This window comes from Conger conger, chromosome 1 (genome assembly GCF_963514075.1).
Source record: "Conger conger chromosome 1, fConCon1.1, whole genome shotgun sequence".
Classification (NCBI taxonomy): domain Eukaryota; kingdom Metazoa; phylum Chordata; class Actinopteri; order Anguilliformes; family Congridae; genus Conger; species Conger conger.
The window spans coordinates 26,295,381-26,313,092 of NC_083760.1; the positions used below are offsets into that span (position 1 = coordinate 26,295,381).

At 43.0% G+C, this 17,712-nt stretch overlaps 1 protein-coding gene across 1 annotated transcript in view; it reads right to left on the reverse strand.

The window, feature by feature from the left end:
• Positions 1-17,712, reverse strand: part of LOC133141430 (AT-rich interactive domain-containing protein 1B-like) — a 126,331-nt gene that overhangs the window by 84,813 nt on the left and 23,806 nt on the right. Inside the window, exons 3-4 of the mRNA XM_061261990.1 lie at positions 11,354-11,467; positions 3,845-3,955 (exon numbers count right to left, since the gene is read on the reverse strand). Of these exons, the coding sequence (XP_061117974.1) occupies positions 3,845-3,955; positions 11,354-11,467 (225 nt within the window). The remainder of the gene's footprint in view (positions 1-3,844; positions 3,956-11,353; positions 11,468-17,712) is intronic.

Sequence of the window (17,712 nt, forward strand, 5' to 3'; positions counted from 1 at the left end):
GTATCCATTGCACTGCTTTATTGGCTTATTAGATAATCGCATGGATAAGTAGTTGTAATAAAGTAAAAATGTTCCTAATGAAGTGCTCGGGGAGTGTACAGCATAAGAATACAACACCAACAGAGATGATAAAAATTAGTTATGTATAATAAATATAACAGCAGAAGATGTAAGGAAAAGTCAGCATGATGTTAGGTGGTGTAAAAAAATAAAATAAAAACGAGGGCAAAAGACACAGGTGGCCCAACTAAGCATAGAATATTAACACCAATAGAACAACAGGTGGAAAAATCGTACAAAATGAACAAGTCGTGGAGGTGGAAGGAATAGACACAGACCTGTGATGGGAGAGGGCCACAGAGCGTATAAAGTCAAAACTGCATAAACAATTCAGTACATACCCAACTGAACACAAACTGTTTAAATTCAGAACTGCATTCCTATAGTAAATGCTAGTTTAAGACTTCAGGAGAAGGCTTGCGCCCTTTCCATAAAACAAATATAATTTCATCAACTTAAGTCTGAAAATAAACATGAAGCGATTAGTGCGAAGTGTATTTTAAACTCCATCTCCTTTCCAGATTGTTATGAATCAGATTCAGAATGCATTTGCTCATCTCCACCCCACGCTGCCGAGCAGGAAAACTGATTCGACAGTGGAGGATGGGTGTAGTGCCTGACACCTTTCCCTGGCATCCTGTGTAATAGGCTATAGGCTATATTAGCGAAAATTACCACCTACTTTCAGGAGTTCTAAAAATTCTCACGCAAAGGGGGGCGCCGCAATTAATGTATGCTTTAAATTAGGCCGAATACTTAATTGGCCCAATTTACATAATCACCACCCTGTTTTAGTGCATCCAAGTATACATATGCATGAATGCATTTAACTATGAATCAAAAGGAAATTTGCACAGAGATCCCTGTAAAATACATCCTCATTTTGACCCGCTGCGACCCTTTAGTAAATACAATGTCGATATCGCAAGATTGTAGCAAATGCATTTGCGTGAGTAAAGCAGTCACAATCCTAGAGTAAATCTGGCGCCCAATGCTTCACCTGATCAGCTTTCTTTTTGAAACAGCGAGTGTATCTGTGTGTGTCTGCGGAAGTTGGGTCACAACCTCAATTAGTGAGACCCTAACTGAATAGGGCAAAGCCTTTGAACTTATAAAAACCTCATCATTAAAGTAAATCTAAAACTCCTGCTGCATAAATGCTCATTATGAGGACCTGAGCACCAGTTCTGCTGTTGGCAGATGAGGTCTTTAGGCCACTCTGGCTCACTAAGCCCAGCTTCTGCTGCTGGTCTGAAACTCCCATTCAGTGCCCTCACAGCATATCTGTGAAGATATTCAAAAATTTTAATCTGTTTGCCACAAATGTTAGCTAATCTGAGCTAACAGTTTGAAAAGGTAAAAAAAAAAACAAAGCGGTGAAATGCAGACAAATCTCCCAAATGCTCTCAACATTCTGGGCCTTCGCACACATGGACATATCAAAGCAGCCTTCTTTGCGAAAGAGTATGTTTCTGAATAAGACTGAGGGCAAAGGACAATGTTACATTCTAATCAAATAGAGTTCTGCTCTCTCAGATCCGCATTATGTTCCAGCTATGGGAAAAATATGACCTGCAATTCTCTTACTCACTTTTGGGTCTAAAAAAATAAAAGTAAAACAGTTGTTTTTTTTTGTTGTCCACTGTAATGCAGAGTAAGACATAACAGTTGTAATACGTGCTACATCAATAAGGAAATTGAATAACATATTTCAATAAAATTTACCTGTCACACCTTTTGGCAAGCTTGGACTAACATCTGAGAAATTAAGATATAGTGCACAAAACAATTGAGTCCATAAGTATTTGGACAGTGACACAATTTCTGTTGCTTTGGCTCTGTACTCCAAAACATTGAATTTGAATTAAAGTAATGAATATGGGGTTAAAGTGCAGACTGTCTGTCTTAAATCTATATTGGTTCATCAGCGTAGGAATTACAGTCATTTTTATACACAGTCATAGTGGGCGTCATAACACGGTTTCACAGGTGTTTCTGATTAGTCAGGATTGTTCAATTGCTTCTTTAGCAATGTAGTGGCATGTTGCCTAAAATATATGAAGGACGCCTGCTTTCATGTTCTTTTTAATGAAGTTGAATTGCCTTTTTTCATATTCATCCATGTTATATAATATAGCAGAACACTTTTTACTATATTATATAAGATTAGGAATGTTAGTGGTGGCGTATTAAACCGCATTCAAAATGCACTCAAAATCCAGTTGCATTTTTTTCATCACATTTACATACAGCAATGCCTGATGTCCATGGCAATGGACATCTAGGTTTGAAAAAATGAAAATGAAAATCCAAGATTCTAAAATAAATTTCATAATACAAAAGATACATCTTTATAAAACACTAATTATGTTATCGGTAAAACTTATTGAATAAATTGAAAATGAATAAATTATTAACCAATTACGAGGTATTTTAGCTGAGTAAGAAAAATAAATGTATTGCATACATTATAATGGACGCCTGGTTTGATAGTGTTAAGTCTGGACCTGTAGCATGCATCCCCACTGCACCCCTTCACCGTGACGTCTATCCTGCCAGTATCCTCCCTTACTCATCCTGCCAGCCTGCTCTGTCATTTTTATCTCCAGTAGAGAGACCGTTGGGACTGTTCTACTGCTACTCGCTGTAGCGTAGCCCGATCTCATGAACGCTTCTTTGCCAGCTGAGATAGCGCAGAGAAAGAACAACAGCATTGGTCATCGTGGTCGTTAGCTGAAATTGTGCCTCAAAATCAGTATCTGTCCCTTTAAGCAGGAGACGGTCGCTCGCAAAGGAACCCGGCCACCTGACTGGGCCAGTGTGGCACCGGCGTGAAATGAATGACAGCTCGCTCACCCAATCCTGTGTTGACAGCACAGGAAGCACAGGGGCACAGAGCTAGCGAGCTAGAGAGAAAGAGACAGAGACACAAGAACGAGAGAGAAGAAATATATAAAGAGAAAAGAGATAGAAAGATTGGGAAAGAGGGAGAGATACACCAGGCACCGGCCGGGTCTCGTTCCCCCCACAGTGAGGAGCTGTTTACGCTTTAGCGTGAGGCCAGCAGGGGGATAAACACACACAATTACTCCCAGGTGCCTTACCAACCATGGCCAGCGACAGCGGCTCACGCACGTAACACGTCAGACAGAGAACGCACGCACCACTTCACATAGCTCGCATATCTACCAGACACCTCTATCCAGGGTTACTCATGCAGTGTGTAATATCATTTATATTGTGGAAATGTTCGATATTTTATATTAACCGCTACGCCATGGAGCCAGCACATGTGCTGTGCATATGTGACTGTATGTGTATGTGTGTGTCTGAGGGAGAACTGGCAGCCATGTGTACTGCACATGCCATGCATGCTTGTGTGCGTATGTGTGAGGAAGGTTAGGCGTGAGGTGAATCCAATTCTGATGAAGAACAGAGAGCATAAAGGGCTAATGTACAGTGTCTGACACAGTGCCTGGGGTGCTGTGGCTCTATTATAGGGTATAAACAGGGAGTCTGTGTACAAAAAGAGATGAATATTATGACCGGTTAAATATTATGTGGGGTGCAATAAGGTAGTGTATGACTGGAACAAGGTTACAGGGCATTGCAGGGTACTGTGTAACAGTTACAGTTGATTACAACAGGTGACAGGGGATTATAGGCCGTTGTGAGGCGTTATGGCCATTATGAGGGTTACATGATATGGTAAGTATGTGTTGAGATTTGGGAAGATGGGTAACGGCATGGTAAGGGGCAGTAATGTGTTGTTCCTGGTACTCACAGGAAGGCTGGAGGGTCTCTCTTGTGGGACCAGGCCCAGTTCCTCCTGGTTCTGCTTGGCAGGGGTTAGGGGGGGCTGACTCCTTGCCCCATAGCTCTCCTGCTGAATCTCCTGCAAAGAGAGATGACCGTCGCATCATTAGACTGCTGTTCCGCATTAAGAAAGTCGAGGTAAGATGGCAGAGAGGAGCAAGTAACACACAGCAAGTAAAGGAGAAAGCAGAGAGAGAGAACAGAGAGAGGAAGCCTTTTAAACACCATTAGCCACGTTCAGCCTTTCAGTGCCTCAGACAGCAGAATGGCAGGAAATTCATTGCCTTTAATTAAAGTGACAGGAATAGCTTTCACACACAGCGCGGAAAGGAGATTTAAAAGCGTATTTACATTCCGTTCTAAACTGTGGCAAAGGCACTTTCATGCAAAGGAGTTCTTCATTAGGGGGCGAGTCCGACAATGTTTTAAACACCAAGAAACCACAGGAGAATCTGTACGCAGAACAGTGTGAAATAATATTCCTTGTAAAATTATAATGGTCAAAATCTGTCCATTTAACAAATCTGAAGTTAACAAAAGGGCACTGGTGCATTATTTTTACATCCTTGAAAATATACATCGAAATGATGCCATTAATTTCCCAGAGATGATGTAGAGGTTAACTGAAATGAGATGGGTTGGGAGAAGTGTGGCACTGATGAAGACAATACACCTTTTTGACACACCACAGACAATTCACAAAACAGACGGACACAGACACAAACACACCCCAATGTTTTAAATTGAGAACTCAAGCAAGTACTGTTTATTGTAACTGTTGTGTAAACACAGCACTATTTCCAGGGTGCAAGTTTAGTCAAATTCATTCAGGGTCATATTTCCTTTTATGAACTGAAAGGTTGAGCAAAAAATCCAGGTACGTGAAACAAATACTGTACATCTGTTATGCACATATAGTAAGCTAAAAATACAAAAACCAAATTAAAAAAAATAAAACATCACTTTTTTGGTTTCCTTTCTCTGTTCATTCTCTTGAAGTTCACTGCTTGAGGTGAAGATTGTTTTTTTGTTTTTGTTTTTGGAGGGACACCTGTGTAATCTTTCTCCGTTTTTAAAAGTTCACCCAAAGTGCCAAGCTGATAGACACAGAAAACAAATGGATGCAGAGCAGGCTGCTGTATGAAAATGTGATCATTTACAATCTGCCAGGAAGAGAAATAACACAACATCAGCTACTTCACACTTGCTGCTGTGATCTGAATTACACGCAACGCGGCAGCTCAATCTTTCAATGCCAGAATGGCCCCACATCTTAAAGACCAACAGTCACCAGCACACTCAGGGGAATGTGTTTATATGATTATATCCTCTTGAGCTGTCAAATAAGTTTTAAATTCTTACAAAAATAAATAGCTCCATTTCGTTTTAAGGCTTGGTTCTTAAAACATTTTTTTCGTCCAAGCCACCTTTTCGCAGGCTAATGATTTTGTCTCCAGTTTGGTTCGTTTTGGCGAAAAGCCCAGCTGCTCCGTATTTATTACATCTTCGAAAGTAATTCACTCTGTAAAACATCTCAGACAAAACATGTCACTTCCTAAAATAAACACTAACAATGAAATGGGGGAGAGGCTGGATTAGTGGCTTTTGAAACAGACTGAACCCAAATGCTTTATGGACACTGTACTCTGCCAGGCTACGGTGAAACTCAGCAGACCCCATAATTCCCAGGAGGAGGCTGGGCCTGACAATGCACCTTCATGTGCCATTTCAGTTCACTAGTCAAATAATACTATGACTGCCTGACACATGGTTATGACACCAAACACAGGGTCTCTGATTCTGTTGGCTCATGGTACCACCTCACTCACACCAAAGCATGTCCCACTCTTTGTGCCGAGCCCCACATGCACTCACACAGCCACTCCCTCTTCCAGAACATTCTGAACTGCAGTTTATAATTCTGTATTATATTCAATATTCATATTCTATCATATATTCTATTTATATCAGAATTCTGGTTCTCAACTGGGGCAGCCTGGCTGACTGGGAATCAGAAGGTTGGTGGCCCAAGTCCAGGTGTAGCCACGATAAGATCCACACAGTTGTTGGGCCCCTAACCCCACATTGCACCAAGGGGATTATCCCCAGCGAAACAACTGTAAGTTGCTTAGGATAAAATCGTCAGATAAATAACAAATTAGAAATTAGAAATGTAGAATTATCTATTATAATTATTACTCATTCAGATGTAGATTTACTCTGATACTTCCACAAATATTGAGCCACAAACATACACACACACATTGCCCCACACACACATAAAAAATGGCTGTGCCAGGACTCACTCTTGACTCTTGACTCACACACCAACACACATTCAGTGATTCACTAGACTATTCATCATTGTGGTGCCCTCAGCCTTGTAATCAAGTGGAGAAAAAGTCCTCATATTATTCTGTATTATTAATAACATCTTTAGCCAGTGTTATCGTTCTGTGTTCGACAGATCTCATAAGATGTACCGTGTTTGTTTTTTGCACTGCAACTTGGAGCTTGGCTGTGATATCAACTGAGCTAGCAAGCCAGGGATCAGGGAGATGTAGCAGGGATTTAAGTTAAATGGGGATGCTGCTTTTCAAATATGTTATTTGTCTAGCAAACACATTTAAATAGGAAATTATAAATTATTGTCATTTCTGAAATGGTTCATTGGTTGATTAAGTTTGTCTGCCTGCACACTGACAAGGAAATTCATTTCATTTAATAAGCCAACCTGGGTTTATGACTCACTAGCTAGCTAATTTACAGCTTGGTTCATTCATGCATTGTTACTATTTATGAAGCCCTACATTTGAATCATTACAATAAAACAAACCATCATAGCACAGCATTTAAAACATGGGGAATCGTAAACAAAAAAATATTCCAATTTAATCAGACAGAGAGACATTATGCAGGGAAAAGAGGAAGACTGCAGTGCATTCTGGGTCACATATACTTTTCCTTGCCTAAGCATGTGACCTCTGAATGGCAGCCAATCACCGGAGAGAGCTCAGTAATGTTGTAAGGAGTAAAATCACAGGCCCGCGGCAGACATTTCGAGGCCTGCGATAAACTCTGCCAATAAAAAGGTTACGACAATTAAAAGCGGCTCTCACAAATTACCGAGTGGAAACCTTTTACATGCGAGGCACACTCTTATCGCCAAGCAACCAACATTCTCCACGAGAAGCGTCACCCTCACCCCCCCCCCAAAACAGAGCTCCTTTTATGATCCAGTTAATTAAAGGAGTTCTTCGCTAATATTCAGATGCTGACCAGTTAATGACATTGAACTCTGAGTGGCCCTGCTCTTCTCTCCCTGCGGTCGCGCGTTCCTCAGCACTCGACCGCCACCGCGCGTGTGATTACAGCTGCAGCGGAGGGGTCGCCGGGCTCAGCGAGGACCGCACCGTTTCAATTAACCTCGGGTAACCAGAACACTGAGGGGGAGGGCCTGGCAGCTCTGCGGAGCTCCGCGGCAAACCGAAAAGACTACGCTTCTTATCCTCTCTTCCTCTGAAAACGGCTTATTCCCTAACTCGCCTGTGCATGTGTTTCTTATTCGCTTTCCTCAAACCATACTTTGTTTTCATTCTTACATTCGCACAAGAGTTTGACGGCGGAGAGCAGATACGCAATAGCTCACACGCGATGAAAATACCGCCGGCGGTTTTAAATACAGTCAGATTTAAGGAATTATGCAGTGCCGTTTTAATACATTTCATTAGGGAGCACTTTTTTTTAAGCTTGGCAGATTAAACAAAGATAATAAATCCAGGGTTTCAGTTGGCAGTTGGCAGGTACCACCTCATTTTGAAATAGCCACTTGTGTGGTCGATGGGGTACCTGCAGACTACTGCCTGTCTGTGTAAGCTGAGTAAGTGAGCCTCCAATGCACTGACACCTAGACTACACAGTGAGCAGAAGCAGCAACTGGTATCTGCCACTTGATCGAGGCAGAGTGTGTTTTTTTTTTTCACCCCCAAGAATTATCCACTGGTGTCCTCAATCTGCTTCATCCTTCATTTCTAATGAAGACTAGTCACAATAATTAGCCAACCATCAATATGAATTCAGAAATACAACAAACTGCAACAATGCATGTCCATATTACAAGACCACAGATGAGAAAGAATGTATTTTCACTTAGGAAACGGCTTTAACGCCTTACGGCTGTAAAATCGGGCTCATTTACAGCCTTACTGAAATCAAGCTCATCTAGTGCATGTACAGCTTTACTGAAATCTAGTACATTTACAGTCTTCCTGAAATCTAAGGCATTTACAGCCTTACTGAGATCTAGTACATTTACAGCCTTACTGAAATCTAATCCATTAACAGCCTTACTGAAATCTAGTACATTTACAGCCTTACTGAAATCGAATCCATTAACAGCCTTACTGAAATCTAGTAAATTTACAATCTTACTGAAATTTAAGGCATTTACAGCCTTACTGAGATCTAGTACATTTACAGCCTTACTGATATCTACTGCATTTATAGCCTTACTGATATCTACTGCATTTATAGCCTTACTGAAATCTAGTGCATTTATAGCTTTACATTTACAGCAGGGCTACACAAACCTCAGTGTCTGCAGGTATTTGCTCCAACCATGCACAACACCACCTGATTTACCACAATAGTATGAGAAGGAACTCAAACAAGGAGCAGGGCAAGAGAAACAGGTCCTTTGGGAGATTGGGTGCCAATGAAATGTACTCTTCTGAAACAATGGATGCACAGCTCAGCCGGTGGGCCGCTAAGTGAAAGGAGCAGCAGCTGACAAAACATCTTGCAGAGGACAATGTGCGCTTGTCTTAGTCTTCCCCAAATTGACAGGGGACAATGCAACGTTTGGGACAGGTTCACAAACACAACTGGGTGTAGGTTGAGTGAGGCATTTTAACATGAACCTTGCGTTTCAGTATTCAGAGTGCTGAACGTAGTATTAATCTGTTAAAACGGCTGGTTTCAGTGTGAACCTAATCCTCACTTCCCCATAAATATGGTTCATTTCCGAATCAGTTTTAACAATTCACACCCTCGTTTAACGTCCGGCACTCGGAATACCGAACACAAGCGTATCAACCGTTGAAACCCTTCACTTAAGCAACATGGGTGTTCCAAATTAGGACTTGAGAGAGTAAGAGACGAAATGTTGGAGAGGACAAAACATTTTTTCAAAACAAAACACATACAATTTGTGTGTGTTTAAAATATCAGGAGTGGAGCAGATGGAAGGCCTGCAAGGGTTTAAGAGCTGCTTGCGAGCGCCAAGATGTGAGCTATTGTTATTCATCACCTGCCTTCTCCACCATACCCCGCATACTGTGGCTCGCGTCTTTATTTCCTACAGAACTCGTATGAAGCAAACAAGTTTGAGGTTTTATCCAAAGGTCAGCCCGTGCAGAGATAATGTGCTATTCTTGCACACGGACAGCTTGGAACTGGCTGACCTGCGTAAGTGGAGAGAGATAGGCGGGCAAATGTTTCAGAGCCTCAATAAACAGATAAAAAGCTGCATTTGATTACAGCGCTGTGTGTGTGTGTGTGTGTGTGTGTGTGTGTGTGTGTGTGTGCGTGTGTAGTCTTTGTGAGGCTTCATAAGTGACAAAATTGTCTGCATTTCACATTTTACACATATTCACCTACTTTCCAGTTCTTAGACTTCAGTTTTCCAGAAACCTTTGACCCGCCATGGGCCTACCGCTCCTCTCCCGAGCCATCCTATCCTACAGCCCCCCCAATGAGCTGGCAGGGTGACACAAGAATCACTGGCAGCTCTCCCTCTCCCTCTCCCTCACTCCCCCTCTCCAGCTCCATCTCTCTCCCTCACTTCCTCTATCCAATCTGACAGTCCGTTTGCCAGGAGAGGTCATTCTGATTGAGCCAGCTCTCCTATTGCTGTGAAGTGAACAGAAACCACATGTGCAGCATTGGAAATACACAAACACAGATACACACACACACTCAGACACACACACAGATGCACATGCTCACACAGACGCAAGCACGCACACAGATATGCACACACACGTTCTGCTTGCTTTTCATCTTAATCGTACTTTTTAGTTCATTCATTTGTTTACCCTCTCCAGATCACCCACTGTTTCTCAGAGAAACCAGTTGGCACATCAGTGATTTAATAAAGTAAATAAATAAATAAGCGAGAGTGCTTCTGCAAAGCCCTAATCCAGTGAAGGAGCTTCATATGAAGGCATGAAGGACAGAGGCGCAGAGAGAGGGTAGGCTGCCTCGCCTTAGGACCCTGATGGCCTTAGTACCATGCACAGGAACACCGCAGTATGATGTTGCAGGGGGGAGTTTTACACCGGAAGTCGGTACGTTTGAATCGTGAAACAGGAAGACGGCTGGTTTGAATCTTAAAACCAGAGTGGCTGGTTTGAATCTTAAAACCAGAAGATGGCAAGTTGGAATTTTAAAACCAGAAGATGGCTGGTTTGAATCTTAAAACCAGAAGATGGCTAGTTTGAATCTTAAAACCAGAGTGGCTGGTTTGAATCTTAAAACCAGAAGATGGCTAGTTTGAATCTTAAAACCAGAAGATGGCTGGTTTGAATCTTAAAACCAGAAGATGGCTGGTTTGAATCTTGAGACAGGAAGATGGCATGTAGGAATCCTGAAACCGGAAGATGCTGGTTTGAATCTTAAAATCTGAGGATGGCAAGTTGTAGGAGGGTTAACCAGATCATGGCCGGTTTGAACCTTGAATCCAGAAGATTGTAGGTTTGAATCTTAAAATCAGAAGATGTTAGCTTTGAATCTTTAAACCAGCAGACTGCAGGATTGAATCTTGAATCCAAGGTAGGCTCTGTAGTTGTACCCTTGAGCTAAAAGGTACTTAAGCTAAAGGTACTAACAGGAAAATGCTGATGCTTTTAGCCAATTCAAAAAATGAGATTACTCTAATGAAAATGCATGGATGTGAACTGCATTCATAAAATGCGTTTGTTTTGTTTTTAAGTAAGACAGCATAAATACACATAATTATAAAAAAACAATAGACCAACATTCATGGAATTTCACTGCATGCTATTATGTGTATTACATTTAATTTAATGACAAGTTCATTCTTCCATACATTTAACCGCTGTTTAATGATGAGCAAGCATTAGCAAGGATGAGCAGCAATGTGGGAGACATTTGGGTTTGAGCCAGTGAAAGGACATTCAGTCAGACGTTTTTAGCTTGCAGCTGCTAGACCAGCTGACCTGGTCCGCCATGCTCCTCAGCAGGGGGAAGGGGGTAGAAACATGGAAGTCAGGCTCACCTGTTGGGAGGGAGAATGGGGCTACAGATAGGAGTAGAGGATTTTGGGACGCAGGCTTACCTGTTGGGGGGAGGAATGGGGCTACAGGTAGGAGTAGAAGATTATGGGAGTCAGGCTCACCTGTTGAGAGGGAGTGCGAGGCTACAGCTAGGAGTAGAGGATTATGGGACTCAGGCTTACCTGTTGGGAGGGGGCGCGGGGCTGCAGGTAGGGGGGTTGTGTCGGGGCAGCAGGCTGCTGGGGCTGGCTGAAGTACGGAGGCTGGCCCTGCTGGCCAAACTGTGGGGGCATCTGCTGAAACAGCCAATCAGAGTGCAGACATCGTTAGGACACACACGCCCCACATTCAGTTTCTCCCTCTCAGTCTCCTTTCAGGCCCTTCCTCTGACACTTCCTCTCTGTGCCCATGATTTTATCCATTTCCATAAAAATGCAGAGAACCATAGTCTAGTGTGGTGCAGGAACTGGAAGTTTCCAGAAACCGTACTCCCGTTGGGCATGAGCAGTTTTTAATTTTGGCAACAAACCTAACCCAAACGGCTTTGTGTTTAGCTATATGAATGTAAGCATCCAGCTATCTGAATCTATAATTTGTACCCACTAGTAAATTTGTACGTACCCAATTGTCTGAAGGAACGTGTCAGACCTGGGTCAAATATGTAATTGTTTTCGATTCAAATACTTATCTGTGTTTCACTGATCTTGTCTGGTGCAAGCCAACCAAGAGGATCAGAAGACAGGGTTTTCGCATTTTGAGAGGACTTCATAGGTTCCAATACACTAGACTAGCTCAGTAAAGAGAAGTAATTGAATCCAAAACAATCACATATTTTACCCAGGCCTGAAATGTGTAAATACATAGCTGCATCACAGGATAATGTGTGAAAACCCTTCTATATGTACAAATACACAGTTATAAGATACAACGCGTGAAATATAAGCTGAGCAAAGTTCTAATGGTTGAAGTCACATAAGGTTCCCTACAGACAGTCACACAAACACACCATGCAGTCCTGCCTCAGTTCAGTCACCAGCTGTCCCGGCCCAAGTAATTCAACATACCGAATCACCAGCTGCAATAGTATCCCAGTGCCACACAAATACAGTACGAAGCCTCTCAGAAAATAGAGGCCGGCTTTATCAGTCCCTTCGGGCTGTCTACGCCCTGCCTCCAGACGTGCGCGGCCTGTCAGACTCCATCAGACTGCAGAACCGTGAGAGGCCGCTACACCAGAGAGGACTGCAGTCGCGTTGCAGTCAGGCCCGGCGGTGACGCCAGGCTGAGCACAGCGCAGGGCTTCCTGTCGGACTCTTTCATCGTGCGCCAGGGCTGCCAGTCCACGTAGCGCTCAGTATGCGGAGCGCGAGAAGAGGCCTTCGCAACATATCTGGGGGGTCACCGAGGGGGGAAGATAAATTGGTAGTCTGCGCCAAGGTGCCTTATAATCTTTTACATCGCCGGGGCACCACCACACCCTCCCCAGTCACAGCCGTGTGTCCGGCAGCATTCTGATTTCAAAAATGTACGTTCCACTTAAATAAACGACTTAAATAAGCGACTTAAAGAAGTCAGAATTACCAGAACTACCTCAGAATTGATCAAACCTTTGGGGCGAATGAAGAGTTAATCAGCCACCTCATTCTACAATAAAGGAAACAGTGGCATAACTGGTCATGTGATCAGAACCCAAACGGACAGAGGCAAAGGGCACATCTGGGCACAGAGCACTGCTCCTCAGTCATAAACACGTCCATCCTACACTCTGAATTGCACATGCTGCTAATGACTGTTCCACCATAAACAGTCAACTGGGCATGCCCTTAAAGACAAGCAGAAATGAAAATGTGCTTTTTTCCTCAATTTAGTGAAATCTTCATAGCCATAAGAACATTTCTTATATATATATTCCATATATTTAAGAAAAAAGGTTTCATTCTAACACCAAAGTTTTTTTTCCCAACCACTTCCTAGAAAACGAGACTTAAGATTTGATGTGATCGTGTACCAGCGGGCGTGTATTTGTGTCAAATTTCTGTCGATTTTCCGTTCCTTTCATGCCGTGGAACATATTTTTCCTTCAGAGCCATAGGCTACGGCTCTGCTTCCCCCTCCTCATTTAACGCCAGTCAAATTGACTCCCCGCCCTCCAAACATTCCCCACGAAAGTGCAGTTTCATTCACGTATACTTCATATGGTGGAAGCTAGTGCTGCTCTAACTTCAACTTCAAATTCAACTTCAATTTCAATTTCAACTTCAACTTCAACTTGCCTTTGAGCTCCTGAGCATATGCAAATTTACCGGATAAAAGCGATTTATAAATTAAACTGGGCACATGTGTGACATACGTAACTTTGGTAATTTTTCAAAGTCACGTAGGCTTAAGGCTCAAATTTAGAATCAAGTTCATGCATACCTTGACAAATTAGGCTCACAGTCCTAGCCTATGTTTGAGCAAGCTCAGCCAATCCCAGCCAGGGATACAGAAAGCGAACTCAATCCGTGTTTCAGCAAGATCCTCAAAATGGGCAACAGTTTTAAAACAGAAAGCTTTTAACATTAAAAAAATAAGTAGTTCTGGGATGCAAAATTTGAAGATGAACATCTACAAAAAGAAAATGCTGAATGTGGGTGCATCACTGTAGGAGGAGCCAGATGTTCTCCACACACTGACAGCACAAAAAAAAACAAGGAGAATCAGTGATCTGGCAAGGCCTACAAATTAGGATTATGGGGTACGGGAGTACGGGTGTGTCTGTTTGTGTGTGAGAGGAAGTCCACACGGGTGCAGGGTGTGTTTGTACTGTATGCGTTTGGCATGTAAGTGAATGGAGCCAGTGGGCTTAGGCGGATATGGAGTTTTATGGCGGTATGGACTCACAGCAGGCTTCTCCAATCGCAATGACATATGGGTCCAGCCAACCAGAGAGCTGTCATAACATTAAATCGCACAACCAGCCCTGGCGGGAATGAAGATGGTGTTAAAGTCCTGCTCTGCCCACTGCACATGGTCTACTACACAGTGCTCAACACAATGTACAACACCTATTACACACTGCCTGCTCAACACTGTACAACACCTACTATAGACACTGTTGCACACAATGCACACTACCTATTACACACAGCCTGCCCTGTCCACTACACACTGCCTACTCAACACTGTATAATAACCAAGCTTCCATGAAAATGCCAGTCTGAACCTCCTCAAAGAAAAACTGTGAAAATCACAACCGACTACTCTTAAAAATGTTACCCAAGTAAATGAGGTCAAAACAGTTGTCAGCCAGCATAGCAAGACTGGACTGGATCCAGACAGTTTGCTACTGATATATTTTACGTCTGGTGTCCTGCATTTATTTTGCTTCACTACATTTCTTTCTGTTGTTGCGTAGCATTGTTAAAGGCACAGTGCATATTTTTCATTTCAATAATTTTTCCTATGGTTTATCATGCGTTACCTATTTTGGATATATAATTATGCGTATATATTAAAAAAGTCAATCACACATACACATACAAGTGCACACAGACACAATAACACACCCCGCCCCTCCCACACACTTACACACACACAGACAGGCCCATATGCACACACATTAAAATTATTAATAGAAAATAAAACTGCACCTGTGAATTTTGGCAAGCCGAGACATTCATAGAGCAATGATAATTGTGTGTTGGCAGGGTGTGTAAAACCGCACATTACAACACTAAACCGCATCTCTTGTGGTTCAAATTAGGGGACATGATTAAACATGACATGGCAGTGTAACTATGAGGAGTGACTGTGTACACCATCAGTCTTACCATCAGATCCCTGTCAGAGCAGAGACCACTACAGAAATACAACTGACGGCTCTTTTTCAACAAGCTTGTCCTATTGCCACACAGCTACAGTCCTGGCCTTTGCTTTTTAACCATTAACCACGAGACCTTGCCATTGGCTCACAACCAAGGGGTTGTTCCAATGGCTTATAATCATGGGGCTGTGCCATTGGCTCAATCAAGGTGCTGTACTCTTTGCACATAACCAAGAGAACGCACAAGCTCTAACAAGACTCCTCCACGTTGTTTCTGCACACTCGTCATAACCACATCAAGAGGCCTCGCTTCAGAAAGCGGCTGCTCGTGGGTGGCACACAGACAGGTAATGACAGTCTGGCAGGAGCAGCGATGATAGCGTAATTCAAAGACGTGCGATCAAACTCAGGCTCCGCCAACCCCCCCCCCCCCCTTTCCTTGCCCCATTTCACCTACAGCCCATACCATGGCTTGAGATTTTTGAGTGTCGTTGGTAATTACAGTGATGGCTGCAGGTGTCAATACAAGCCTGTGAAGAGAGACTGCCCTTTACTGCAGGAAGCAGTAACAGACCGGTATACTGACTTATAGAACAGCAGCAGACAATCACGATGGCACACTGGCTCATACTGCAGCCTTGGAAAGCCCAAACGCAATCTTAAATGATCAAGTGCAATCGATCCATAAAAATCCATTCATAATTATCCCCTATAATGAAGATGAATTTCAGGAGAGACAATTATAGAAATAATTAATCTTACTGCAGTGCCTTATGCCTCTTTCTCCTCAGTCACAGCTAATGGAGAAGATAATTTTTTGGCGTGCTAGCTCTGAGCAGAGAAATGGTTGGGAAATGGGTTTCCTTTGGGGTTTGGAGGTACAAGCAGAGGAATGTTGAAGGAATAGTCTCAGAAACCATACCAAGAGGGAATCACTGGTACCCAGATCATTGCAGGCCATTACTAACCGAAGACTGTTACAGTACATCTAAAGAACAACGCAATAAAAACACAAACAGGCCTTCTGGTTAATGACATTAGATCAACACCATCTCACTCCATGATGACATTTTATCCCACCCAGATAGCTATAGTGGGGTTTCAATCCAACAGCTTTTATGCAAATTTTGAATGGGCGCATAAGTAAATCCATCCATCCATACATCCATTATCTTAACCCGCTTATCCTGAACAGGGTCGCAGGGGGGCTGGAGCCTATCCCAGCATACATTGGGCAAAAGGCAGGAGTACACCCTGGACAGGTCACCAGTCCATCGCAGGGCACACACACCATTCACTCACACACTCATACCTATGGGCAATTTAGACTCTCCAATCAGCCTAACCTGCATGTCTTTGGACTGTACCCGGAGGAAACCCACGCAAACACGGGGAGAACATGCAAACTCCACACAGAGAGGCCCCGGCCGATGGGGATTTGAACCCAGGACCTCCTTGCTGTGAGGCGGCAGTGCTAACCACTACACCATCCATGCCGCCATGCATAAGTAAATGTGAGTGAAAAATCTTGAAATAAAAGAAAATGGCTAAATATTGGAACAAAAGTTCTTACGCTTGGGCGAGGTTGATGAGTTGGCATAAGGAGAGGATGTGATAAGGGTGATGGAAACAGATTTAAAAAATGACGGGGACCTAAGTCTCATGCTTCTGCTCCAGAAAGCCCAAAAAGGGCCCCAGCTGGCATTCTTTTAATTGTGTCTTAATTTTCTTGTTGCGTGATCTTCAGAATATTCACAGAAGAGTAGTTGATGGAAACACACTGATTCACATTTTCTTTTGCTGACATTTTGAAAATTTGTTTAACATTTGCAAAACAGATGGAAACTTAACGACTCTTAAATTTGGGTTGTGTGAGCATGGCCTTATCAATGGCTCCTGGCCACACCCTGTTTCCCTTAACAAAGCAGACAGACCTTCTTAGAACATCACAGAGTAATGAATGTTACTCTTAAGATGGCGCCATTAGACCTACTGACGCTTCTCGTTAATTAATTGATCCCAAAACTTCATCTGCTCTGCAGCAGGAGGAAATTAATCAGCCAGAATAGGCAGTTTTTTCTCCCTTTCCCTTTCTTAATGTCTCCCATTTTAATTGTCTTTTGAAATGCCTAAAGTCTGAGTGCCAGTGCATAGAACGGACTTTGAAGGTTCTTCTCCAGCATTTCAAAGGACTTTTCCTGACCCATTTTCCCAAGCTGATCAGTTACCAATCCCGCTCCACCACCGTCTTCCAAACAGGCTCCCTGGCAACGACTTTTGTGACTTCCCTCCATTTTTCAGGTGATGCGTTTTCTATAGCTTCTTTCTTTCCATCAAATTTCGAGGTTTTTTTAAGATTCAGTAAAGCCTCCCATTTTAACTGACAAAGTAAACAGCGGATATCCTGCGAAGCCCTGATGAACGGGCAGGAGGAGGAGAGCGGAGGACACGACTCCGATTTAACACTTCAGTCCCGTTAACTCCAGAGCACATGTAAGCGCCGCGGCTGGACCGGTAATGGCTTCTCTTGGCGTGTTGACACATTCTCCCTCTTTCATTTCACAGGCAATCACTTTTCCCCCCCGTCACATCAAACGTTAATGCTTCCCTTCAAACTCTTTTCCTTTTCGTCTGCCAACTTTGACATCACAGGAAATTACAGTGGAATTGGCAGCCCTTTTTTCTTTCAAGTTCATTCCGCTTGCGAGCGAATGCCCCAGATCCCGCCATCAGTCT